We start from the raw sequence: 26,930 nt of genomic DNA, 5'->3' as shown, positions 1-26,930 counted from the left end.
ACCCCCAACTATAGAGTCCCCGCCGCCGCCTCCGCCTCCGCCGTCGCCTTCCTGTCAGCTCTAATGAAGTGTTTTTCATGATTCAGCACGTGATTTGATTGCTCATTTCATTTCTGGCCATCTGTCGTAGAGTTGATGCGACTTTTTCTGCTCTTTCAACTTTTTCCGATTTTTTGTTCCCTTTTTGGTAGTCTATCCCCTCACTACTTTGCCGCTTCACAACTAGTTTTGGTGCTCGTCTGCCACACAACTTCGCTGAAATCATTACTCATGTGTTGTCTCCTAATTTGAGTTGATTTACTTGCCTTTTTCGTTCCCAAAAATAAAGCGTTGGAGATTTGGTTTCGAACTTTACGCGCCTAGTTTTCGGATTAATGTCACGCATTTATCATTTTCCTGTGACCGCCGGCAGCGAGAACCATGTCTATGCTGAATATGCTTTTAAAGTAGATGTGATTATTTTTGTGGTTTTTGCTCTCCAACCGTCAAATGTGTCATTGTACTACCACAAAGAATGAGAGATTAAAGAGTTCTCGCAAAGTCAAGTATTTTGGAATCTTTAATTACCGATTGTTTAATCGTAATAACGATGCTGGAAACTCCTTGGGTTAAAAAATCTCAGTTAGATTCCGATTTTGATTGAGACTTTATTGACCAGCTTTCTTTATAATTATATATGCAAGGTATTTAGAAGAAATTTATCAGCGAAGCTGTTGTAATTTCGTAGCTATGAGTTCCAAGTATATTCCAGGAATCCAAATTGCTCTAGTATTTCCTTCAAAATAATCGTTTAAGCTCGTTAACGTTTTTGAATTGCTTTTGGTTCAGCAAGGGTTTCTTACTTTCAACTTTTGTACGACTCTAAATCCTTTTCTATGCAGTCTATTTGTTACGACCAGTTTCTACGGAAGCAATGTTTTCTTTTGAGCTTCTACTTAAGTGAAATTTCTGGATTAAATGAGTTATTTCGACCGTTTCGAATAATTCTAAAAGTAACGGTTTCTTACTTCAGCCCGCATTCGGAGGGCAATTTTATTGCTTAAATATTTTAGCGGAAGTGGTCTATTAAAGATTGACAAATCTGTGATTGTGTTTAGTGAATCCATGGTACTGTCAAGTGTCACGTCACGCCTTACCGTTATTGGCATGTTGTTACTGCTTAATCGCATGCCTTCAATCATAAATTACATAAATTAAGTAAAACAAAACCAACTCAAGTGAAGAAGAATTAACTGCTGCGGGCACAATCGTCTTTCTTGTCTTCTCAAAGTGTCAGTGTTAGCCCTGCTGTCTGCTAAAAGGAAAAGAAACAGCGCAATGAATGTAAGACAACTTGATTTAAGACGACCACCAAAACACAAAAAACATGAAACCAGCATTTTTCACGGTCACATTGCCGACCATCGACGAAATTAATTGGATTTCGCCAGCTGTTATGTCTTCATTACTTCCACCTAATTCAATTAGTAATGACGTTGTGTCGCATTGTTTACATTCGCGATTACTGCCACCGAGTGTGTCCGAACGCGGCTGGTGTGTAACGCGATTCGCTTTGCTTTGTTTTCGGACATTTCCGCTGTCGGTGCACAACAACAATCTCGATTATATAATCTGACTCCGGTTGAAGCAACGGAAAAAGTAATCGCCTTGTGTTGTCACCCCATACACATCGCTAGAACAAGCACATTTGTGTGTGTGTGTGTGTAGATAAAAAAGTAACAAAATTCATTAATATAAAATACTATAAATTGTAAATATGTTTGCATAAAAAATCGTGCGCCCGCTGACTTAACGGTTTCGGGCGGCGGCGGCTTACCTTGGAATCAAAAGAAAATTATCAATTGTTGCGGCTTTTTGTCTTTGCAATTTATTTTATTTTTTGTGCTATTTTTATGTCCTCGGCCCACATGGCTTTGTTGTTGTGATGTTTTCTCTACACATTTCACTATCAACATGTCAAACTTAATCTGACTTCAGTGGGAGATATTGAAATATTGCATGAATTGCGGAAAAATTTATAAATATACATATGTATATGTAATTAATGAATTTTTAATAAAAACAAAAAAACATACATATGTATATTAGTATATATGTTTATCTGTATGTATGTAAGCACTCATTCGAAAGTGCACATGCTATCGTTATGAGTCAGTACTCGCTTTTAAGTCGATGATCTGACTCATATTTCTGATTTTGTTTCTGTATTCTGTTGTTTGCTAATTTCCTTGCACTTATGAATGAAAACGTTGTTATTGTTTCTTTCTTTCGCTTATTTGAAGCACTGTTGTGATTTACTTCCTCTGATAATGCGTCAAAGGTAAAAACGATTTGTAGTGCAATCAAGGTAATTACAAATGTGATTACTGTAAATTCCACAGTTAGTATGGGAAAACTGAACAAATGGTGGCTATCAACAAATATGTGGTGAAATTACAATATTCTAGGTTTTGATTTTTCCAAAATTATGCTGTTACCAAGTTCTCTTCTTACATCTGACTAAAGTCGTGTGTAAGACATTATAAACCGTATAACTAAAAAATGAATTATTCCGTGATATTAGTGAAAGGCGTGCTGAGTAAAAGCAGTCAGAAAAAATATAAATATTTTAGAAAACTTTTTTTTTTTGTTGTAAAAGGAAATATTCAGAACATTACCGACAGTCTTCCACCAAAAAATTATTATACATTTTTTTGTTTGCCAATGGGAGTCTGTTGCTTTTGAAATAAACGTTGATCAGATAATGCTCATGCTTACGCTTTTCGGCTCTTCAAAAGAATTCACTTCACTTTGCAGATGAAAATATGTTCCCACGATATTATGACGTTGGACGCAGATATCCGTGTCACACACTTAAGCCTATCACTTACTCATGTCATATCCTGCTTTATCGCATTACTGTATTTTTTTGATATTTCTTTCTGCCACTTAAGCCAAATGTTCAAATCTGTAAACAACTCCAGCACTGAAATTTGATGCCTTTCCTTCTACAGACGTACATACATATATATAATATTTCCATATGTTATAATCACTCATATTTATATGTACGTATGTACATACATATGTATATGTGTAAGCATTTTTTGAAGTGTACACTAAAATGCTGCTTATCTTTTTCTTATCTTGCCTACTAGTCATTAGTCCCACAAAATTTTGATTATTTTCTAAATTACCCCAAAGGAAAACGTTTTAATCTGTTGCAATGTTGCTGATGATAAAAATATTAAGGAATATTCAACTAATAGTTTGAATCAATTTGAAAAGTCATACATCGGGTGAATATTTTTTTTTAGAAAAAATAGTAGAAATTGTTGGCTTATTTGTAACATTATTAAATTCATTTATAAGAAAACTTAATTTTCGCAGTAATTTCGGATAATTAATTTTAATGTTATTTTAGTTTTTTTAAGTTCATAAAGCGCAAAATTTTTATATTTTCTAAACTAATTTAAAGTTGATAAAAACATTTACGGCAACTGAGTTACGAATTATTTTGTAAAACAAAAAATATGTAAATCAAATATTAAATATAGTAATAAAATTGTAACTTTTATTATTTTCTTCCATTTCAGGTGCATAATAAACATTTTGAGGAGTCTAAAAGAAAAAAACGACAAACTTACAAGGATATATAATAAAGCGTGAGTAGTGCAACAGCTACCTTCTTAATTTGTAGTGTACTGAAGTACATTGTGACAAAAAAGTACCCTGAAAATGTAAATAAAACGCAGAATTTTTAAATATTCAGCAACATTTACTTTTTCGATTTCAAAGTAATCTCCATCCGATTTAATACAGTTATGCCAACGATTTTTCTAGTCTTCGAAACACATTTTATAAGCACTTTTTGGGGTGGCCTTCAGCTCTTTTAGCGAATTTGGTGTAATCTCTTCGATCGACTGGAAACGGGTTCCACCGAACGGCAATTTCACTTTTGAGATCAAAAACATGAAAAAAAATTATGCTGAGCCAAATCTGATGCATACGGTGGGTGGCTGATCGATGGTATTCATTGCGTTTCTGGCTTTAAATTCGGTCACAATCGTGGCTCAATGCGGCGGTATATTACCAATTAAATTAATTGTTCTTTCACAATTCCGTCGTTTTCGCCGGATGTTCTCACGCAAACACCTCAAACGGCTACATGGAACTTCTTATTAACCATCTGTCCCTCTGGAATAAATTCATGATAAATAAATATCGAAAAAAACAATGAGTGTCACCTTGATTTTTGAGCGGCATTAGCGTGGGGTTTTTTTTTGCTCTTGGCTCGATCTTTTCTTCCATTCCGATGATGACTCACAAGGGATGTCATTTCTCTAAGCCTTGCCTGATAATTTGCGAGTATCATATTCTTCACTTTTTAATTATTTTTTTTTTATCAGTTGAAGAGGTCGAAGGTCGTTCAGAACGAGGTATGTTTAAAACAATCTCTCGACTTTCGATTAAAGGCTTTGTACTACTCGTTGTCTTGTGTTAATAATATTTATACAATGCAAACATTCGTCGGCCATGAACATCTCCACGCTCAATGTTGCGGTGTTATGCTTATAATTACTTATTTTCTATTAATTCTCGCAATTATAATTAATTGCATTCCCATTTGGTTTTCTCGCGCTTATGTAATCACAAGTAAACCCTTGTTTATAAATTCGTGTTAACCAAATCATAACCATCGTGCGCTGAAACGTGTGTTGTCTGTCCAAGTATGCAAACGCCATTTGTGGTATTTAAATTGCTCGCTGATTGACTGTGATTGCAGCTGGAATGTTGGCGTAATACCCACAACGCAAAAATATTTCTAATTGAAGCACATTTACTGTGTTTTTGTTTTAGTTTGAATATTTTCAAATATTTTCTTTTCTTTTTATGCCCAAATCCATACACATAATACATACATACATTAAAGTATTTGGAGTAAAAGATCGAGTTTTCCCTCATTTCAAAACACTTCAACATTTTCGTTCTTATTATCATTTCCATAAAAACACTGTGTGCTTCAACGAAAACTAATTATTTATTAAAATAAGTGTGGCACAACTGCTGCTTCAGTGTATTCCGTGCAACAATGTCATCCCAGATTGTCCGCTCCTAAATGGGTTCATGGAAATGACCGCATTTAAGAAAAATCAAGAATTTTACCAGGCTTTAAGCAAACTGCTAAGACAAAGTTAACGCATGCCGCTAAACCCTATTGCCTACAACTCATTTACGGCACGTTTATAATCGCGACGACTTGGGCGCGTCCTCCGCCCTTTTCACTTTCATCAGCACTGAAAAATTCCGGCCAAGCGCACACAATTTTCCACTAAATTCTAGCAGCTCAACAGCAACAACAACGGCGTGTGCCAGCAAGCGAAAAGCGAAACAGAAACAAAAAATCAATAAAGCCACTTTACACTCAAGCGAATGCATGTAATACCGTTAGAGTGGCATATGAACCGCACGAGTGGTTTTCATAGCGATGCAAACGCCAACGACGGCCAACCCCCCACATCATCCCATTCCGATGGCGACACACGACCACGTTGGATGAACACCAATGCCGTTTACAGTGCAGCCGAATGCAATGGTGGGCTTCAGGCAGTCGACCGACCACCCGGCCAATTTGAGCAGGTTCATTGCACAGCGCTGCCGGATTGGGGTGCAAGCGAAAGGAGGTCAAGGTTTTTTTTGGTGTGCGCTCAACTTGGGCAACTTAAATGTGGATTATGCAAATTTTTACTACTGAATTCATAAATTTCACGAGCTTTGTGAGCATGAGATGAGCTTTTGGATTTGCGCGCAAAAAAAAATTAAATTGTTGAAAGATGCCACTTAAATGAAGCAGCTTTGGTAATCAATGCTCATTATTGTGGGTTCAATGCACCGGCATTTTCGTTGCGTTTGCTTGCAACTTGCGAAAAGGCACGAAAAAAACGTTGAGTGTTTGCGTTTCTCCCTCGCTCTCTGCTGTCATAAAGTGCTGCTGCCGTTGCGCGCTTTTATGTCACTCATACGTCACGGCTTCCTGCCGCGCCAACTGTAAACACACGCACATTGGCTGTTTGTGCGGTGGATATTGTCAAGCGCACGAGCATTTCGCGGTCGATTATATTTTGCGTCGCTGTTTCTATTTATAATGTTATGCGTGCACATTTTCTATATTTTTAGCAGGCACATGCACATACAAACACACCTAAATATATTCACATTACTTTAGACAAACTGTTTTTTTTTTACATAACCCCGACCTATTCATAGCACTCATATGCGAGTCGTTCGACCTAATTATGTCTCAATCGATTTCTTCGCGTTCATTAAGCACATTAAATACACTGTGGCCGGATTTTAGGGCCAAATTGATTATATTTTGATTGACCAGTTGTTGCTTTATTATTGCCATTATATTTGGACAGAAACATCACACTCATAAAGTCGTAAATTGTAAGTGATTTAGATAGATTTTGATTTGGAACAAAATTGGAAAAGAGTGACAAACAAGTTCAATAATGTTGAAAATTCGGACTGTATTTACATCTTAGGGTACATATTGGGTAGTCAAAAAAATCTTTTCTTATTTCTAAATAAACATTTGATCGACCACTTTTTGCCATTTTTCCGCTAGAGATATTATTCCATCCGTGTAAATTGAAATTTCGAAATTTTCGAAACCGAAGCGAACGAGGGAAGGCATTCATCTCTGTTTTTATACAAAAATTTCAAAATATGGCGAATTTCATTGCTTCAAAAGATTTCAAGAGCCTGTACATGTTCGGAGCATTTTTCTTTTGCCGAAAGTGAGGTTTTTTCATACTTATACTTATTGTAAAAAAATTAAATAGGATATATCAGCAAATATACAGGTTTTTACGAGTATTATTTAACAGACTGATTTTCGCATATTTTCCTTTACCAATGAACCAATTACAGTCCAATTAGACATGATTAGAATATACCCATTCTAGTTCTCAAACAATGCTCTTCCAGAAATATGAATATTAGATAACAGTGTTAAAAGACTAAAAATGACCAATTTTATGTTGCATTTACCTCACGACCTCAATAAATTTGCAGCGTTTCACTCAACATACTCAACAAGTGTTTGGAAAGAAATTGGCGGCTCAGAGACACTTCTAAAAATAGCAGAGCCAATTGAAATTAATCACTCACTCAAATCGCAAACTGGCGCGAGTAATAACCGCTTATCGAAAGACTGAAACGGAAGAGAGTTGAATTGAAAATAACCTTTAAGTGTTTGACTCATACTAGCGGATAGAATTATGAGGTTGATTCATCAGCCGCAAACTGCCGACCAATGTCAAACTAATTGCTTTTTGATCTAAGCGGCAGTCAAATTTCCTTGAACTGTTTCGCAGTCTAAGTTCTTATATGTTTCGAAACTGTGTAGCACAGCTCGGGGATTTGGCGAAATGCTGAAAGTATTGGCGCCAAAACTAACAACGTCAGGGTCAAATGGCACTGAGCAGAGCCAAAATCAAATAAATATAATAAAATTATTTAGAGATTCACATCAAATAAGCACAAACGTAAGAAACGTTGTTTGTCTCGCCAGCACGTGTTGCTATGCGGAAGATGTGGAGCTGATTAATATAGCAGATATTCTTGCAGCATAAATGGAAAGATTATACAATTGCTGCCACAGCGGGTTTTGCTGCTGCTGAAATATTCCAACATCAATGATTGCAAAATGTTTCTTTACACTTAAAAAACCAAATTATTGGCTTGTGCCCACGATTTCGCGTAATTTCATTTGCGAAAAACTTAATTGACAGCACGAGCGAGATTTGAAAGCATAGGAATAGGAATGGGAGCACAGCAGGAGACAACCTTTTATCGCGCATATGCTGGTCTTGCATTTGACCGCCGTCAATTCATACATTTATAAATATATATACAATTTCAAAATGGACGAAATTGAAGCGAAATTATTTCCACTCACACAATCGAAAATTTGCAGATTTATTTATTACAAACCCTGTAGGAAAAATATAACATTAACGTTAGCCGCTGGAAAAAAGGTGCACTAGGGGAAAGCTGGAATGAAGGAGTCGTCTAACACCCGCTTTCCATCAACTCTAGCTTCTGGCAACTAGACTGATACAGTGAATTCAGGTAAAGGTGCTGCCTTCAATATAGCACTACATATACTGTCTCGAAATATAACCTCCTTTAAAGAGGTATGCATTCGCTCGAAGGGAAAGCTCTCTAATAGCCTTGAGCTCGTTAACAGTGCTTGTCAGGGAGTGTTTAACTTCTTTATGAGTAGCATCAAACTACTTTCTTATCGGAGTTGTTTGAATCCGAGATTATGGCGGAATATCTGGAAACTGCAAAGCCGATAGGCTTTCTGGAGGTGGGGCGCCGTATCCACCAGATTGGCAACGAGTCGGTATTTCGCTGTACTCCGATCCGAGAGGGCTGAGTGTGTCATTGCTGCGGAATGACTGGATTTCCGACAATGATATGTAGGGGAAGGGTGGAGGAGGCTTCTAAATGATATGGTTCGGTGTAGGTGGCAAGAACGTTGGGACAATAGTCCTAACGGCCGAGTGGCGTACGAGTTTGTTAAGGATAACACAGACTTTAGAGATTTTGTCTCAGATTTTGTTTGAGACTGAGTTTTCAGCTTACGGGGCATGGACCTAAGAATGCATTTTTGCATAGGTCGGGTTGTTTTTGTGGGACAGCGGTAGAGGATTGGGTGCATATATTGGCAAAAAGTCCGATGTACTTGAACATGAGGGATCTGGGTGGTATGGGGATTAGCTGGACTGATGTACGATTAGATGTTAGTGGTGTGATTTCCACTAGTTGGAATACCGAACAGTTAGGGTCGTTTGCGCGTGAGTTGTTTAAGCGGCGAAAGCATTTTGTATGAGTGACGTGTGTATGGGGTCCAACCCCTGGTTGTAACTTCAGCTACGAAGTCTGACCGGAGACTTAATTCTGGAGCCCATGGAGTTTAGTCCAACCTGCTGATGCGGACTTTTGAACGTGGAGAGCCTGACACGACAGAGGTTTTAGATGGGCCTCGAACCCTACCAAGGTGGTAAGCCATCTGACTGGACACTGTTCAAGAAGCTCACATACGGTAAAGTGATATATCTTGTCGAACGCAAATCGCCAAATCTGTATACAAGAAGGCGAAGTGGAACTCTTCTTCTTAACACAGTCAAACATAATTTCGGCGAATGCTTCATTTCAACAAATCTGTGTTAGGCTCAATGCTTCGTCGATCTATAAAGGTCTGGTGATCCATATCTAGTAGCAGTTTCGAGAATCATAAGGGATTAGCGTTTTCAGTTGTGTAAGTGAGATTCCGCGTTGACTTCACCTTACCATGTACCCTTATCTAACGTTATATACGTGGGACTTTTACTTTAATGACTTTTAAGATTTTATATTTTTTTACTTTTGTAATATCTTCCTACAAGGTATATCGAAAATATTTGTAATTACTAAAACTTCCATAATTTTACCTATCTCGCTCAGAGTTCTTCGTCTTTCTTTTGCATTTTTTTACGCCGAATTTTTGTTGTTGTTTTTTTAAATTTGTTTTAATTTCTAAATAGCAACACGTGTCGATTGAAGCATCGCTCGTGTTTGATTATACTCGGGTATGCGAACATCTTGGCAAAGAATGCGAAGAACTCGAAGAATGGCGTTGCCACATTCATAAGTGTATTTGTGTGTAAGTGTAAGTATGTTTGTGCATATTCTGTCAATTGACGAGGGAAATGTATGTACAACTGTGTTCGAAATAATGGCAGTGGTTTGTGAACAATAGCAGTGGCTTGAAAAGCACCTGCATTGGTCAGTCGAAAAACGGCGCAACATATTGTGGTCCGATCCAAATAAAAATTGTTTTATTTTGTTCCCGAGACGCCGGCACTATGTACGAAGGCCAGTAAACTCTTCATTTGATCCTAAATATGTTTCACGGACGGTAAAACTCGGAGGCGCCAAAATCAATGTATGGGAGTACTTGCCTTACTAAGGTACAGCTCCCTTATTTTGGATTAAAGAAAACATGTATGACAAATTGTACGTTGAAGTAATGAAGTCGACTATGCTACCACACGCTGTATGGAAAATGCCATTGAAATGGGTCTATCAATTAGATAACGACCTCAAGCGTACCAGCAGGTTGGCAAAAAATTGGTTTGCTTTAAATGGAGTTGAGGTTATGGGTTGGCCGGCTCAGTCACCGGGCCCTAATCCAATTGAAAATCTTTGCGCAGAGGTCAAAGAAGCGTGGAAGGCCATTCTTCTCGCGAAATTATTGTAATAATTTGTTTTTGATGTAAAATCCTCAATTCTGCTATTATTAATTACAAACCTTTTTATTCATTTAAGGAAGAACTGTATCTTATTCCCATAATAAAAATCAATTACACGTTTTTTTTTTCTTCATTTAAATTCTTGGTTATGCCTCTGCTATTATTTCGAACACAGTTGTACATCAAAGTACAAAACTTCTTCGCGAACTAACCGCCAGATAAGTGAGCTGTTGGTACGAATAAATTGCTGAAGAAATAATTTAAAAATTCTTTCGTACAAATAATTATACCATTTCGTTTCGTCTAGCTGTAAAATGTGTTTCACCATCAAAACTATTTATGCTTATATTGACAAGAATTTCCTTCTGTGTCCGTCTGCGTCGCTGACCTTGATGCCAAATGAAATTACTTACGAACAGCCGCGAGTACAAATGTGTGTGTTTTTTGGATTTATGAATTTATTTGAATATTTATGTGCGTGGTTTGCAGTCAACCCCGCTGTGCCGGCGTATATACAAAACGCAGACTAGACTTTCTAAATAAAAATAATCAATACTGACACATTTCAAGTATATTTGTTTTGATTACATTTCAGCTTTGCATATTTAATGAACAATTTCCAAAGAAACTTTTCGTAATATTTTACTTACTTTTGAAGGTTAATATACTAGTAGTCTCTCATACCCAGACAGCAAAGTAAATAAGGAGCACTAGTCGAATTATGTCAAGGTTATAACTCTATATTCAGAATTTGAATGTTCAAAAAGTCAATAATTTTCAAGTAGACAAATATTAGAATAATGTGAAATTCAACGCTTTTGAGGTCAATGTCACTAGTGGCACACGCAAATACCTTCACTTCACTCAGTTTGTATCCAGGTGCTCTTCGTGACGGTGAATTTATAAATTATGTCATCGACATTTGAGTGTTCACATTTTTCAACTTTTAACTGACACGTTACTATGCGGATGCCTGTTTGTTGTAAAAAAATTTTAAGGAAATATTTGCCAAAAATAAAAGCGCGAAAATGCCCATTAGTTGAAGTCGGGCATAAAGGTAGAAAAAGTTATATATGAAGTATATACAGTAAGGTGGTTCATTTTTAGATGTTACTTTTTCAAAAATAATTTTTTGTAATATTTATAGCAGAAATTGGCGTATTGAGCCAAGCCGAATGCATTCGAAATTTTTTTATAAACATTTTTTAAATAAAAAAAAAAAAATTATAAAATATATTCGCAGATAGCAGAGGAACAAAAATGTCGGGAATAAAAAAAAACACCCTAATATACACACAAGCATTTTGCACACGCCCGCTCTACAAGTTCGCGAATATGCATATGCACATGTACTTACACACATATTTGTGAGCTTGTGCAGCTCGTTTAATTAAAATTAATTGATATCATTGACTTCCATTATGGAAAATAAATTGAATGCGTGAAGTGATAATAACGATACCGAAAAATGTAGCAAAAGCGTGCAGCAATACATACATACAAATACTAATAAATAATATACGCAAATATATGTATAGGCATGTACATACATTAGTACAGAGCGCGTATAAATACGAAATCCTTGCTTTCATTTAATATATATTTTTTTTACTTTTTATTTTATTTTTTTTTTTTTTACTTTTTATTTAATTTATTTTTTTTTACTTTTGCTATTAATGTGTAATTTTTTTAGCCGTTGTTATTAGTATGTCGCACCCTGTACCCAATAAATTTATTCTTTATATCCTGGTTTTTGTTGATTAAATTATTTAAACATTTTCTGTGCGACATTTTTTTTTTACTATTCTGTGCTTTTACAAAATTATAAAAATTTTAATAAAAAAATTAAAAAATAAAATTCATTCAATAAACAACATTCATGTACGTATGTACATATATCTGCCGCTCATTAGCCTTGCGCACCGGCACAAGTTCGCATTGTTCACACAAATCTTTGACTTCGCGCACACATTCCTTTTATTGTTTACCCACGCCGCTTATTAGCCTAGCCTTTCATATCTTATTTATGTGACCCCAATTATGGAACAGGGACAATGTACTCGCCTTTACCTTGCGGCCTACAATGACAACAACAGAAACACCCCCATTTCTGAGACACAAACACACTTATTCAACTTATCGCTGTCATATATACACCGCCACACACATGCATACATACATATGTGCCTCTTTGTGAGTAGGCAACAACGTGCATCCCAAATTAAGTTTCCGTGCAAAAATTCACAATTTTTTTCTTGTCTTTTCGGTGTTTACTTTCCATTTTACTTTACACTGTTCACTGTTTACCTTTCTCGTCCTCAGCGTTTAACATTTGCGAATTGTTGCACTTAAAAAATCTAAGAAATATGGCTAACTTTAAAAATATAATTTATTCTGTCGCAAAGGTAAATAAAGTCGCACATTCGTATAAATTACTTTCAAAATTTATTACTCTGCACATGAACAAAAGTTTGCCACATGTCCGACAGCTTCACTTTCCCACTTTGTAAAGGTTGGCTTTCGCACGGTTTGCGGGCGAGCTGAAGTAGTTGAAATATGACAGCTGCAGGTGGCAGGACAAATGGAAAAGATTAGAAAAAAATTAATGCTGTCTGTATCGCAGTCGGTAAATCTTTTTGGGGTTGTGAATTGTGATTTATATTTATTGTTTAATCTCGATTTTCTGCAGCCTGAGTTTGCAAAATAAAAACGTAGTTGTAAATTTATATTCAACTTTACTAAAGTTAGACATGCAATCAGTTCCTTGACTGTCCTTCTCACCTCTAGTTCAGCCATGGAAGTTAAAAGAAATTATTTTAAGAAAATTTCATTTTAAGTTAAAATCACAAGAAAGCGGTCAAAAATTTTGTTAAATCTCTGACTGAAGTCAGATATATATATATAGTCTACTAGGCGTCAATTATCAAAGATTCTCACTAAAAAGTAGATTAAGCATTATGTGTATATTAAGTAGATATTACATTATAAATATTAGAATTCAAAACCCTGTTGATTCAAAGCCACAAAGGCCAGGTACACAGTTTTGCTATTGCCTACATTAAGGCGCATATTCTGAAACCTCGTTGAGATACCAAGTCTAGCCAGGTCCTTCTCCACCTGATCTTTCTAAGGAAGTTGAGGTCTTCCTTATCCTCTACTTCCCCCGGCGGGTACTGTGTCAAATACTCTCAGAACTGCAGTGTTTTCATCCATATGGATAGCATGACCTAGCCAGCGGAGCCGCAGTCTCTTGATTCAATATCATCGTATAAGTCGTAGAGCTCATCGTTCCATCGAATGCGATATTCGCTGTGGCCTTAAAATTTATGGTCCTTTGTATAATATAAACCATTCTCTCGAAAAATCGTAACGTCGACTCATTAGATATTGTCATCGTCCATGCCTCTGCAACTTATACCTTATAGAGTTTGGTCTTTGTTCGTCGAGAGAGGACTTTACTTCTCTATTGCCTACTCAGTCCAAAGTAGCACCTATTAGCAAGAGATATTCTGCGTTGGATTTTCGTCTTGCCCTCGTTCACAACCAGTCCCATTTGATTCTCTTCCTTATCCAGTCTGAAGAATATAGAACAATCGGCGAACGCCAGTAGCTGTACACTCTTATAACATAATGTGCCTTCTCGATTCAGCTCTGCAGCTCGAATTATTTTCTCCAAAAGTAGATAGAAGAAGTCGCCTTGTCTGAAACCTCGTTGGGTCTTTTCCAAGATTTGGCGCGTGGTGAATATCTGGTCAGTTGTTGCTTTCCCAGGTGCAATCACTTTGTTGACACAAAACGCTTGAACATTATTTGCGATATTGAGGCTTATCCCACGATAATAATGTCGTAATGTCTGCTTTTCTGGAAAAGTAGGAAAATTTTTGTTTTCCATAAAATTGGGACTTTTTAAAAAAGAGTGAACATTGAAATTTGGAGTTATGGCTAGTTCCAGATTTTGGCAAGTCAATAAAGATTACTACATAAAAATTTCAGATAAATGGAATCTATAAAACATAAGTAATCTAATATACGCAATTATATGAAATCGCATTTAAAAACTGTAGGACCCGTTTAAACACCGTTTACCGCTTTTATTGATATTATTTAATAATATAATTTAATTTAATTAATTTTCTACTTAATTTTATTTATTTTTATGTTTTCGTTGAAATCCTGAATTGAGGTTTCCTTTTTGCCTGTCCTTATACAGGGCCGCGCTGAAATGTAGGCAATGTCTAATTGATGTGCTTCGATTATAAAAATGTCATGTAATAAATACAATCGCCAATGACTCAATTAGTGTCAAAAAATATATCCCACTAATAATAAATATTAACGATGCACAAATTAACGGACCTCCACTACCTTCTCGTATTTGTTTTTTTATTAAATTATCGTTAACTGAAATTAGCGTCTCATTAACTTTGTCGCCACACCTATTTACATACAATTTTTTTCGTCACTTAGTGGCACTTGCTGAATTTGAACTTGGACACATTTCAGTCATTGTTCTTTGTTACTCGCGCTCCCTCGCTACATCTCTTCACCGTCCGCAACGGCATTACCAAGGTCGCCCCAGTTACGTCTTGTCGTCTGTTTGTTCTAAGCGCCTAATCATCAAGTTAGCGCTTTTATTACACAAGTGTACACGATGATTTGGCGTCGCCGTCGGCTGACGGAATTGTCTGTCTAAGGAAGATGATGTAGTTACACATACAATCACTGATCGATAAGCCAACAAACTGATTGCCGTCTGTCTATTCGATGGACTAACAGTAGGATTTTGACTTGCTGTCTGCTTTCAGCTTTTATTCTATATTGTTTATTTGCTACACATACATAGATGTGTGTAGATGTTTGATGTTGGTTTGTACGGCTTTCGGCAGTTGTCATCGAAATTGCGCGACAATGATTCAACAACAGCAGCAGTAGCTGCAATGTCACATCAGCACAACCATGGCGCAAATGCCACACACACCCACACATGTCTATATATGGCTAAATTATGTAAATTTAGTACTTTGGGAGACTTGCTGTCTATGCTATGCCCGAATGCTTTCTAAATAATTACGCCTGTGGCATGCTTCGTCGAAGTAAGAATAAATATTTTTGTATTTCGGAAATATGTAAATATTTGTATTAATATTTCCTTGACAATAACACTCTTTGGCTTACCCTATCGGCTTTTTCAAATTAAAGAAAATAGCCGTTTTTACGTTGTTACATCTAGTAATGAGCATGAGATGTGTGCCGTTACCTTTATAAAAAGTAGAGTTAGATTTGTATATGTGATAACTTATTTTGAGCGCGAGATATTGACATTGCACACACATGAAGTGATATTGATGTGGTGATGTTTGGTATGATATTTTGGTAATTGGGTAAATATAGATATATATAGGTAAATATAGCCAAAATATATATTTCATGTAGATGTATATGTTTAGTATTTGTAAAATTGTATACTTTTTCATAACTCAATAAACATCATCATATGAAGCGACGTGATATGATATTGAATATACCATGTGATGAGAGATTGTAGGATATGATTTGTTTCTTTTCTTAAAATATGTATTTTATTGTTTTTAGAACAATTTGGTTTGATTTTTTTTATTTATGAAATATAAACTGTTCATGTGACATGTTGCGAGTGATATCATGCAATGCTATTATATGATTATAATGTTGTGATGTTTGATGGCATTATGTTTTAAATACTACTGCATTATTTTCTCATGATATAAAAAGTTGGATGTATTAGAAAGTTGGATTATAGATTTGATAATTTACATATATAATTGCTATGCTGTGATCTGATACGTTGTGATGTGAAGTGGTTCGAGGGAATGTGATGTGGTAGAATATTTTTCTAAGTTATATTTCATATATTTGTTTGGGTACGAAGTTATATATACATTTTTGAGGGCACTTATTCATTTCGAGATTCCCTACGTTTTTAAGAAAAAACACAGAAACTTTAATTTTAATGGGATTTTTTTTTTTATTATTCGAAAGAACATTCTTTGGCATTCACTTTTTGAAGATTGTCTCTTTCAAATGTTAGCTGCGGCTACGTCTCAGTTGCTCTATCCGTTGGGTGCAAATTTCGATGACTTATTCGACATGTGCAGTCTGCCTCCAAGCACTGAGTCGAAGCGGGATTGTCCGTATAGAATTTGAACTTTACAAATCCCACAGAGAAAAGTCTAACGGTGTGATATCATACGATTTTGGTCGTCAATCGACCAGCCTAAAACTTTAAATTTTCTGCTAACCGAAGTGTTCTCTCAATAAATCAATATATCAAGTATAAAATAGTCGGTTATTGTGACGCGATAATGGTCACCATTGACGATTACATTTTCACCGGCATCATTTAAAAAAAAAAACATGGACCGATGATTTCATCGTCCCGGACAAACCGTTGTCTTTTTTTGGAAGAAATTACAGCTCTTGAATCTCTTCAGGTTGCTCATCGTCCGAAATGCGGCAATTTTGCTTGTTTACATAAGCAAAATTTGGCTCGAAAACGTCGGATCTTCTTGGAACTTTTCAGGAGACCATAGAGCGAAGTGATGTCGCTTGGGAACGTTGAGCGGCATAAGTTTTTCTACAAGCTGTATTTAAATAGCTTGACTTGGATCACCCTACACACATACGAGTATAATCTAAGTCGATAAAAGTAAGCGAACTCTGAATTTGGTGTGATGTGGATTTTACTTTAATTCTCGAATACATTTTCATATTATGTGTTTATACAATATTTTCATATCAACTTAAACTAATATCGATTTCTTTTCCTTTCTCAGATTCTTATCCGAAACGCTTTCAAGATGCCAAATGAAGTAGCAATCGTATTGGGCTTCAGCCGGCCGATGCCGTTCAGAAACACGTCCCAATAGTTTGCAATTATATAAAAATGACTTAGAACTACGCCAAATCGATTGGGAACGTCTGGAACTGATTGATATTTATTGCACGTACAGTGCAGTTGGGATTGAAAGCGAAGAGCACTGCGCAGCTAATGGAAAATGATTTAGTGGTCTCTACAAAAATCCATGCATAAAGTATCACATATCCCACTTTACTAGATTTTCAACAACAAATATCTTCTGATACTGCACACTTATGTATACTTAGTAGATACAGTCTCCTTTAGAAATCAAAAAATACTCATTTCTCGTGAACACATAGTCTAAGCACAAATCGCCAATATGAATTCCGTAATCTCCGCGTTTAAAACGAAAAAGAATTCCAGCAATTCTGCCACCGCCAATGACAAGTCCACTAATAACGTCGGCACTCTGAATACCACCAGCTCCGTCAGTGCGAAGAAGAAGGCAATTAATGCACAAGATAACGGTTATCAGTATCTGCGACACATACGCGAAATCGAATCCGCCACCAAGATGTTGTCGCCCGTGGTGGTGGTCGACGACTTCCGACCGCCCTGTGTCGATGTGGTCGACCACGCGCCCGCCACCGTACGTTTGGCAGCAGCCATGGATTCAACATTACCAGCCGACTACAATATGAACGGCGCCAAGTGTGCGTTGTTGAATGGTGGCGCTGTTGCCGGTGGTCCCGAAATGATGGTGCGAGTGGGAAATGTGAACGCAACTAATTTTGTAGCAAATGCGGAGAATGGCAATTGCAGTGAAACACCCGCCAGCAAGACGATGACAAACGGGCAGACGACTCAGAGTCCACCAACGCCCAGCAGTCCGGTGGCGCAACTCCTCGACGCTGACGATGATGAGTCAGAGCACTCGGCGGCAGCATGCACGAGTAGTTCCAGTGAGCAAAGCAACAGCACGGTGGTGCATAGTCCAACGGGTTTACGTGTGGCGGAGACAAAGGGTACCAAAGTCACATCTACCGCACAAACCAGCCCAGCAAAAAGTCTGCGCAGCAATTCCTCAACATCGTCCTCATCCTCCACATCCACCTGCACCTCTACCAACTCTGCCGCCAGCACATCAGCATCTTCATCCATTGCCGCCATATGCAATTCCGGACCGAGTTCGTGCAGTTCGACTACCAGCTGTGATGCGACTACGCTAGCCAACTCTTCGCCACACAATTCCACATTAACGTTGTCGTCGTCGACGGGCAGCGGCGCTAGTGTCGCATCGGCTTCATCTTCGCCCACAGAGCAGCTGATCAGCGCCAATGCAGCAGATGCGGATTATGTGCCTGCGTTTCTGAAATCTGCGCCCGTCACATTGCCCATCATCATGCCGAATGGCAACAGCAGCTTGGCGTCGATGCCACCACACTACCACGGCTACGGCTTGAATGGTGTTGGCGGTGCGGGTATCGGTGTGTGCGGTGGCACACCCGTTAACTCGGCTTCCACGACGCCGAAGCACGTGCGTTATCCAAAACCGCGTCTAAGTTTGAGTCGCTTCATCAATCATTCGATGCCGTCGGTGCATGGACGACCGAATCTGAGTGTGGCAGGCGGCGCTGTGTCAGGCGCTGCCGTCGCGAGCGGTGCGGCGGGAACAAATCCGCCAAAACGCATTTCAACGCATCAGCGGAATTTAAGTTTGGACTTTAGGTGAGTATACGACAAAGTTCTCTCTCTCTCTATCTCTCTACATTTAAGTCTACATCCACTTCTAAATCATATTTAATACAATTTATGGAACGTGCAATGTCTTTGCAATCAGTGAGGCAGAAGTTTCCAAATTAAATTTAGCATTGCTGTGTGCGGAATTACGATTTGTCGTGGAATGCTGCATTGACGACTGCTTAGTGAGGCGCTTAATAGTTTCTCATAAAAAAAGTTAGTCGGGAAAAGCAATTTGCTGCATTTATTCGCTATATCACGGCACGAAGAATTGCCTTATTTGTTGAAATCGACGCTCTTTGCGCCTTGTGTTCGCAGCTTGCCCCACCGTTTTATTGTAAAGGCGCCACTGTCTTTATGACCGCAAATATTTTCAATTTTTCTCTTTCTTGAATTTCCTTTGAAAATTGATTTGCATCCGAAGGTTATGACTTGTAATTAAAACCACAAAAATATTTATATTTAATGATTTCTGGTTAGAACTTGTATTGCGTCAGCTCGTTTAAAGGTGGAAGTGGTGTCTCGAATAACTCGGATAATTTGAGGTTATAATTGAAATATTTTGTTTATTGGATTTTGTGGCTTCGTGTTGATTGTGAAATATTCCAAAGTTTATTTCCGGTAGTAATCTTAAGTATTACGAACACCAATCTAGGTAAAATCAGAAGTCCCTTCTTTAAGAAATATTTGTTGGAATAAAGCATTGAATTTCCCTACGGTGAACTGGAAGCTGAATGAATGGCTTATTTTAAATTAAACAGGTGGCAGAGTTACTCTCACAATGGCTCACATCATCACATAATGCCTGAAGTAGCACATTCACGACTGACGAATTTTTCTGTTAGTGACATCCGCGGCTTTCGACCAAAAATGTGGTCCAAAATGACAACGAAAATGTTTAAAATTTAATGGCAATGCAACTGAGGAAATAGACTGCGTTCATCCATAATGTTTTCTAGTCCTCAGATGTAATTTTTCTCTTTGCGAATGCTTTCATTTATGAAAGCTATAAAGCTTAAAGAAAGCTCTGCCGTAAAAGTTATTTGTTTATAATTCTTTAATGCAATGCATTTACTATCTATGCATACATGTATACTAAAACATTTTGATTAAAGTTTCCTAACTGTGTTTAAATTTAAATCACGCCTAATTCATTGCCAAATTCCGGCTTAAACCCCGGGCACTCACATTCATCTGCAAATATATGCGGGAATATCCTTCGCTTTTATTAACCACTTGTTTGTGGCTAATTTATGCGCCACCAACCCCAAATCGAACAAACACAACTAATCAATTAGCTTACAAAGTGGATTCTGCCGGCTGCTTCCCGCACTAAAAAAGCACGTTGTAAAAGTTTGAACAAGTGAGCCAAAGGGCCACGATTCATGTCTTTTTTATATATGCGTGAATGTGCATAGGTATAGATATGACAAAAGCACAACCAAGTACCAAGGGGCGAGTAGCCCTAATCTTCACTGAACGCAAGGACAAATGTATGCGTATGGCTTGTTTGTCCGTTTGAGCGTGTTTTTGGGTGTTGGCCTACGCAATTAACGAATTGACCGAAAGACTCACTAACAAAGGCCAATTCATTAGGCAAATAGAGTAGGTCTTTTATTTCCGTCACACGAGCGCATAGCATACAATGTCAAATGAATAAAGGAGCACAACCTGAAGTGTGCACTATACATGTGTGTGGTGTAGCTGTAAATAAAAGACAAAATTGAGGGTGATGTACTGGCGCGCCATGAAGAATGCTAATGAAGGGCCGAACATACTATCTGTAGGTATGGGCGAACATATGTGGAAGGCATAAAAAGTTGGGTTGTGATCATAATCGCAACTTGAAGGCGCAACAGGCGAAATATAGCGTAGAAGCATTTTTAATACACTGCTTTATGGGTTTTAATTACAACCTCCACGATACTTTCCGAGGGGCCAGTCCGCATGAGCAGGTTAGAGCGAACTCCAAGGGCTCCTGCTCCCCATTGTACCAGATTAAGTCTCCGGTCAGACCTCGTAGACGAAACTGCTACCAACTGGTAGCTAGAGATTCCATACAGTTCTGGACTGGTGGCCGTACACATATCACATAGACACACCACTCATACAAAAGCTAATACTAATTCCATGACTGTTCGGTATTCCGACTAGTGGTGGTTCCGACCACTAAAATCTAATCGTCCATCAGTCATCTGGCATCCCATACCACCCAGATCACTAGTGTCCCAGTACATCGGGCACTGTGACACCCAATCCTCCACCCCCGACTCACAAAAACTAGCCGATCTATCAAATGCAAAAATTCATTCAGAGGCCCATGACCCGCGGTTATCCTCTACCATACCAACGTTGAGAATGTGTTCATAAGTTACTCGGCTGTTAAGACTATTGCCCTAACGTTGGTGCCACCTACATCTAACACTATCATCTAGAAGCCTCCTGCTCCCTAGATATCTCTCCCTCTTCACATCATCATCGGAAATCCAGTCATTCCGCAGCAATGATACACTCAAACCCCCTCTTAACTGATGCCCTTAAGCATCATTGTCACCGTTCTTTTCCACCGATATGTTAATCCCCACACCTACACCCCAAGTATTCACAATCTCTCGCCCGCTCTAGCTCAGACCACGACCGACCTTCGACCAGAAGAAGAAGGTCGTCCAAATACGCACAACACTTACAGAATGGTTCAGGCCACAAAGTGTCCATCATAAGGTTCCAAATATATGGATCACAGATGGAACCCTCCGGGCAGCCACGATCAACTGTAATCTCCACACCCCACAAATTGTGAAAACATCGCTCGATACCGCCACACTATGTCAGACTCGCGAGTACAGGACTTCCAATCATAAAGAGTATGCAAAAGACAAACTTCTAGATTTTGATAGCCAAATCTCGTCAGCTGCAAACCTATGGCTTATACGTCGATCTCCTTCTCATATAGTTTCTATGCCACAAATCGCAGGCAGTGACGTCCAATGAACCTTTAAAGTACACGTAAATACCTTGCCATCCTTAAGGCATCGACCATACACATACCACAATTGTGGCCTCAGCACACCGACCTAGTCAATGCATTCGCTATTGCACCAGCACACTCGTACAGCAACAACGCAATCAAAAGCAATGAAAGCATAAGCAATTCTATGAATGCCAAATAATTTCGTATTCAGTGGTGTACTATATGTACCCCAGTGAAGCACCCAAAGGAATATAATTAAGAACATGGAAATTGAATGAATACAACCGAAACACACAATGTCGGTATAAAAAGTGCTCAATTGGAGAAGCAATGAGATCGGTGCAGGCGCAAGTGAATGTCCTCAACGTAGTAGATAGCTTTATGTAACTGTAACTGTTGTTAGTTTGTTTATTTGTGGGAGCGTGGAGGCGCTAGTTTAGTAATGGCGAATCGTAAATTAATGCAGTTGTACATGTATATCAACACACACGCGTAAATATGTATGTGTGTATGTATGTTTTAGATTGGGTTGTTTGCCTACGCGTCGTCAAAGGATACATTTGCGTAATTGCATACGTCACATAGCAGATAGTGAATTGCTGTTGCCGCCACCACCGACATCACCGTCCCCAACAAAGCCGCACCGCCCGGCCTGTAAGGCACGCTTATGTGCGTGCATCGGTTTTTAATAGAAATTGAATGGCAACACCAATGAATTTGTGTCGGTTCTTGATCGTTTTTGCCGCTTAGCAACAGTTGCAAATGCTGGCAGGAACTTTAGCTGGCTTCAATTTGGCTTAGTTAGATTCGATAGCTTAACTTTAGGCAGAATTATTGCTGAAATGTTAGAAACACACATACATGTGAACGCTTTTAAATGCGCAGTGTAGCTATTGAAATCTGAAATTAAATCTTGTAAGCTTAGATCTGTTCACAGTTTTCTATGGAAGCCGTTAGCAGATGTCTCAACGAATATGCAGCCTCTTTAGAGCAATACAGCTTTGATTTCTTCCTCTTTTCGGTATAGTAGCGAGAGTAGTTTGGTAGAATTTGGATTATTTCGAATGATTACAACACAAGAATAGACAATCTGTCTCCATTTGCAAACGAAAGTAAGCAAAATCCCTGTGGATGATAACAGCCTATACTTCAAAATTTACAAATGATCCCACGCATAGCATGAAAATAATAATTTAATAATAACAAATCATATTCCTTGTTAAAAGGTAACTCAATAAAGATCTAATATTAGCCGATGTTAAAGCTAATATTAACCGTAATGGAAAACATTTTCATTTACTTCGAAACAAGCACACAATATCCGCTCAAACCCAAATTTTGCGCTTTCATTCTGAGTCATGAGTTCTCAAGTTTTTCGCTATTCAACATTGTTTCCGCAACATTTTTCGTGCACTTCTTGCATTTGTCCCCCGTCGCCACTAATTTTTTTTTTTAATCCTAAGAGCACCAATTTCTTGCAGTGTATTATTTTAGCGCGTCAAGGCGCGTCCAACGTAATTGACAAGCCACACAGCCACAGACAAAAGCGGTCGAAATGAAAATGAACGAAACAAATGAGAAAAGAATTAAAACAAAAACACTTTTCTTTATTACCTTTCGTGTACTTCATTTTGGGCGTAACAATTTGAAAGTTGAAAGTACAGCGGGGGGTAGTTCTATTACATATTTGCGGTTGCTAACTTTGACAGCCATACAAAGGGGAGCGATGTCTACAGGTGGGCGAGCGGGAGGACAGGTGTGTTGGTTCGCATACTTTACAGTATAGTTTGGCGTCCACTTTGGCGCCAGTCTTTCAATTGGCGAGCTTCACAAATATGCATGGCGCCTACTGCCTGCCACAAGCAACACGCAATSAACTTACAGTACGTACAGCTCAGCTAGTTGAACGGTCTGCAGTGCGCGCCGCACCCCAAAAAGGAAGTTGCCATTTACTACACTTACCTTGAAGTAAATGTCTATTTGTGTATTTAAGGGTGAGACGGTAAGTGGCGTGTGTCATGCGACCAACACAACGATTGCCACTTCGTGCGCTTCAATCAACTTTCTCATGCACTTCGTGTATGATTTCCTGATTTCCTTTGCCATCGAAGCCTTGGCTTTGACGTTCAATTACAAATGGATTAAATTTTTCAATAAAATTTAATGTATATAAAAATTGGTGTTATTTCTTTGCTGCGACTTAGTTCAACGTTCTTAATGCCGTTATTTTTATATTTTCAAGGCGATTCTGACCCCTAATTGCCTTTAGCTAACAAAGCAGTTGTTGTATATACTATTATTATTAATTGCAAATTTTTATATCACACTTTTAGTTAGTGACCGAAAGGCAACCGAAAAGTACCGGCACGGTCAGTAAGAAGAGTTGTGATAAAGTCACGCTGGTTTTTTTACGATTTGCACCTTAAGATTAAAAGTTTGAAGTGTCTGAAAGGAGGCTCTTATATTTATAACACATTTTTCTTATTCCCAAGTTTTATAAAAAATGTAACGCCTTTTTTTTTAGAGAAGTTAATCTAATAGCTGCATTTTCAAGCCTGAACCGTCGGATCTTTATTGATCTTTCAGAGTTGATATTTGAAATTAAATTTACGAAGAATAAATGTTGCTTGTGTTTAAAAGGGCATACGACAAATTGACGAGGACTGCACCGAGACCTTAGGACTATTGTGCCTAGTTGACCGATTTAAAAAAAAAACCATTTAAACCCTGGAAAATACATCAAGTCAGAAAGACCTCATTAATGTAACTAAACCAAAGAAATTACTGCGGGGCATTGGCATTCATTTACATATATATACTATATATAGCGTTTCATGACAGCTACCGTTAATTTTCACACCTCTTACATCTATGAACGCTTTGAAGCGCTCGCCGAGGGTGTGTTCTGGAATGACGCCGTCGATTGCGTGATTTCAAACCAGTTGCATGTCTTAATCCTCACTCATATCACTGCTATATACATACATATGTATGCATTTATTGGCAAAATCACATAGGTATATGTATGTATATGGAGTCGCTATTGTTTATTGCATCATTTTTAGGTTTGTCCTCTGCACTCGTAATACTCTTAGAGACTATTATATACATTTACTATGTATTTTGCACGCCATAACCGGCATAAGTGCTTTGCTGTCGCCCGTCATTATTATAATTTACACAATTACTATTCTGCCCTCCTTGCAATGAATTTTCACGTCGAATTTCATTACCAGGGCTTTTATAGCCCTTTTCGATTAAATTGTGATTTTTATATTCTCACATTTCCCACTGCAAAATTGAAGTTTGCTTATGTTAGTCGACGTTGAAAAAATTGCAGAAATTTTAATTGTGTGTGTGTGTGTTTGTGTGTATGTCCTTTTAGATGCAGCGTTTTAGTGCGCAATATTGCTGTTATAATTCAATTTGTATGCCAGACGCGTTATTGACACCGAGAAAACCAACAAATCAAATAAGCCGACAGCAACGCAATCCTCTTCAAGCAAGGCGAACATTCCCCTGTTAATGCTCATGCTGAAATTTATGTTAAACAATGAATGTTAGAGCACAAATGTGCTATATGCTGTTAAATGGTTTATGCTATCTTAGAATTCATTATTCGCTGTTAACAGCTATATTTGATATCTGAAAGCCGTATCAGTTTTTCCTTTTATCCATTTTGATTATAAATTTCAAGTATTTTTAAATATTATCCTGTTTTACCGAAAAAAAACTTGTTTTACGGGGTTATATACATATGTACAATTAGAAGGCAAATTTTCCAGAATTATTTATGAGAAAAAGGTTTAATTTCTTGATCCAGAAAGTTGTACACACAATATGGTATCTTTTAACTGTATTTTAGGAATTAGTATTAGTAAAAATATTAATTTATAAAGGAACTACAACTCATCTCTGGGAGCTCGTCTCAAAAAAGAAGTTTTGCGGTGGCCACTATATCTCTGAACTTGATCTTTTGAAATTTAAAAATCAAACAAATTTCGTTAAAGTAATTAATCGAGAAATAAGTAAACTAAATATTAGGTTGTCAAAATGTCTTGCGGTATTTTTATTGAATTTTCAATTGTTCATAAAAATGCCAAGCTCTTGACGAATGCTACAGCTGCTACTATGCCGATCTCTTTCGAAAAATTCAGCGATTTTATCGCAATTTTCGACGACAGGCCTTTCGGAGCGTGGCGCATCTTCGACCACCTCTACACCAGAACGAAAACGTTGAAACCATCGTTGTGCGGTGGAAATGGAAACTGATCGGGTCCATAAACTGCACAAATTTTATTGGCGGCTTGAGATGCATTTTTGCCTTTATGGTAGTAGTACTGTAAAATATGCCGTATTTTCTCTTTATTTTGCTCCATGTTTGCGACGCTATAACTCACGAACGACCTAAAAGAAACGACAATCAGTCAAACACGTGTTAGCGCATGAAATTAGCTTTCCAAAAAGATATAGCATGACCTTTTTTGATTACCAATATTTTCGACAAAATATTTTCTAAAAAAATCGATTTTTGACCAAAATTTCGGCCTTAAATTATTTATAAAAAAAAGTTTGAGTAATGTTGGTCTTCGACTTTCGAAAATATTCGCCGGAAAGAAATTAAATTTTCTGTGTGTTTTATTAAATACTATATACATATTTATGTACATTAAGAAAATAAAAAAAACAACGATTTTTTGAAAATTCTTTGCAATAAATATAATTTCAATTGCTTTTGACGAGATTGATTAATTGCACTTTTTAAGTACACTTATTACTATTTATTACACGTTATTTTTTTTTTTTTTGAATGTCATAAATTATTGAATTTTCTTTACCTAAATAGCACTTTATCCTCCACCCATTAATATTACACTTCACTTTCACTTCATTAAATTTACGAGCATTGTTTTTTTTTTATCTGATCTGTCAATTCTACAATGAAATTAAAAATTCGTCTTATCTCGCCACATTCCGATTCGTTGCGCTTTTCTCACTGCCTCTGACTGCAAAAGCAATCCACAAAAAGCTCGCTGCATTGTCATTGTCCTTCACAAAAAATCTGTCTGCGCTGCTGTTTTACTTTATCTTTTCC

General features: G+C 37.6%; 1 protein-coding gene across 4 annotated transcripts in view; it reads left to right on the top strand.

Moving 5' to 3' along the window:
- Positions 1–26,930, top strand: part of LOC108978129 (phosphatidylinositol 4-kinase beta) — a 134,434-nt gene that overhangs the window by 58,403 nt on the left and 49,101 nt on the right. For 2 of the 4 annotated variants that reach the window (XM_018948256.1, XM_018948257.1), the window contains exons 2-3: positions 3,576–3,644; positions 17,099–18,852. In XM_018948256.1, the coding sequence (XP_018803801.1) occupies positions 17,504–18,852 (1,349 nt within the window). In that variant the 5' untranslated portion in view covers positions 3,576–3,644; positions 17,099–17,503. Of the gene's footprint in view, positions 1–3,575; positions 3,645–17,098; positions 18,853–26,930 lie in introns of those variants that run through there. The other 2 variants (XM_018948258.1, XM_018948255.1) reach the window with 2 other exon arrangements.

The sequence above is a fragment of the Bactrocera latifrons genome, unplaced genomic scaffold, assembly GCF_001853355.1.
Source record: "Bactrocera latifrons isolate USDA-ARS-PBARC rearing strain unplaced genomic scaffold, ASM185335v1 scaffold_118, whole genome shotgun sequence".
In the NCBI taxonomy this organism is placed as follows: domain Eukaryota; kingdom Metazoa; phylum Arthropoda; class Insecta; order Diptera; family Tephritidae; genus Bactrocera; species Bactrocera latifrons.
The sequence above is the reverse complement of the archived record's forward strand: the minus strand, read 5'-3'. Positions and strand labels throughout refer to the sequence as shown.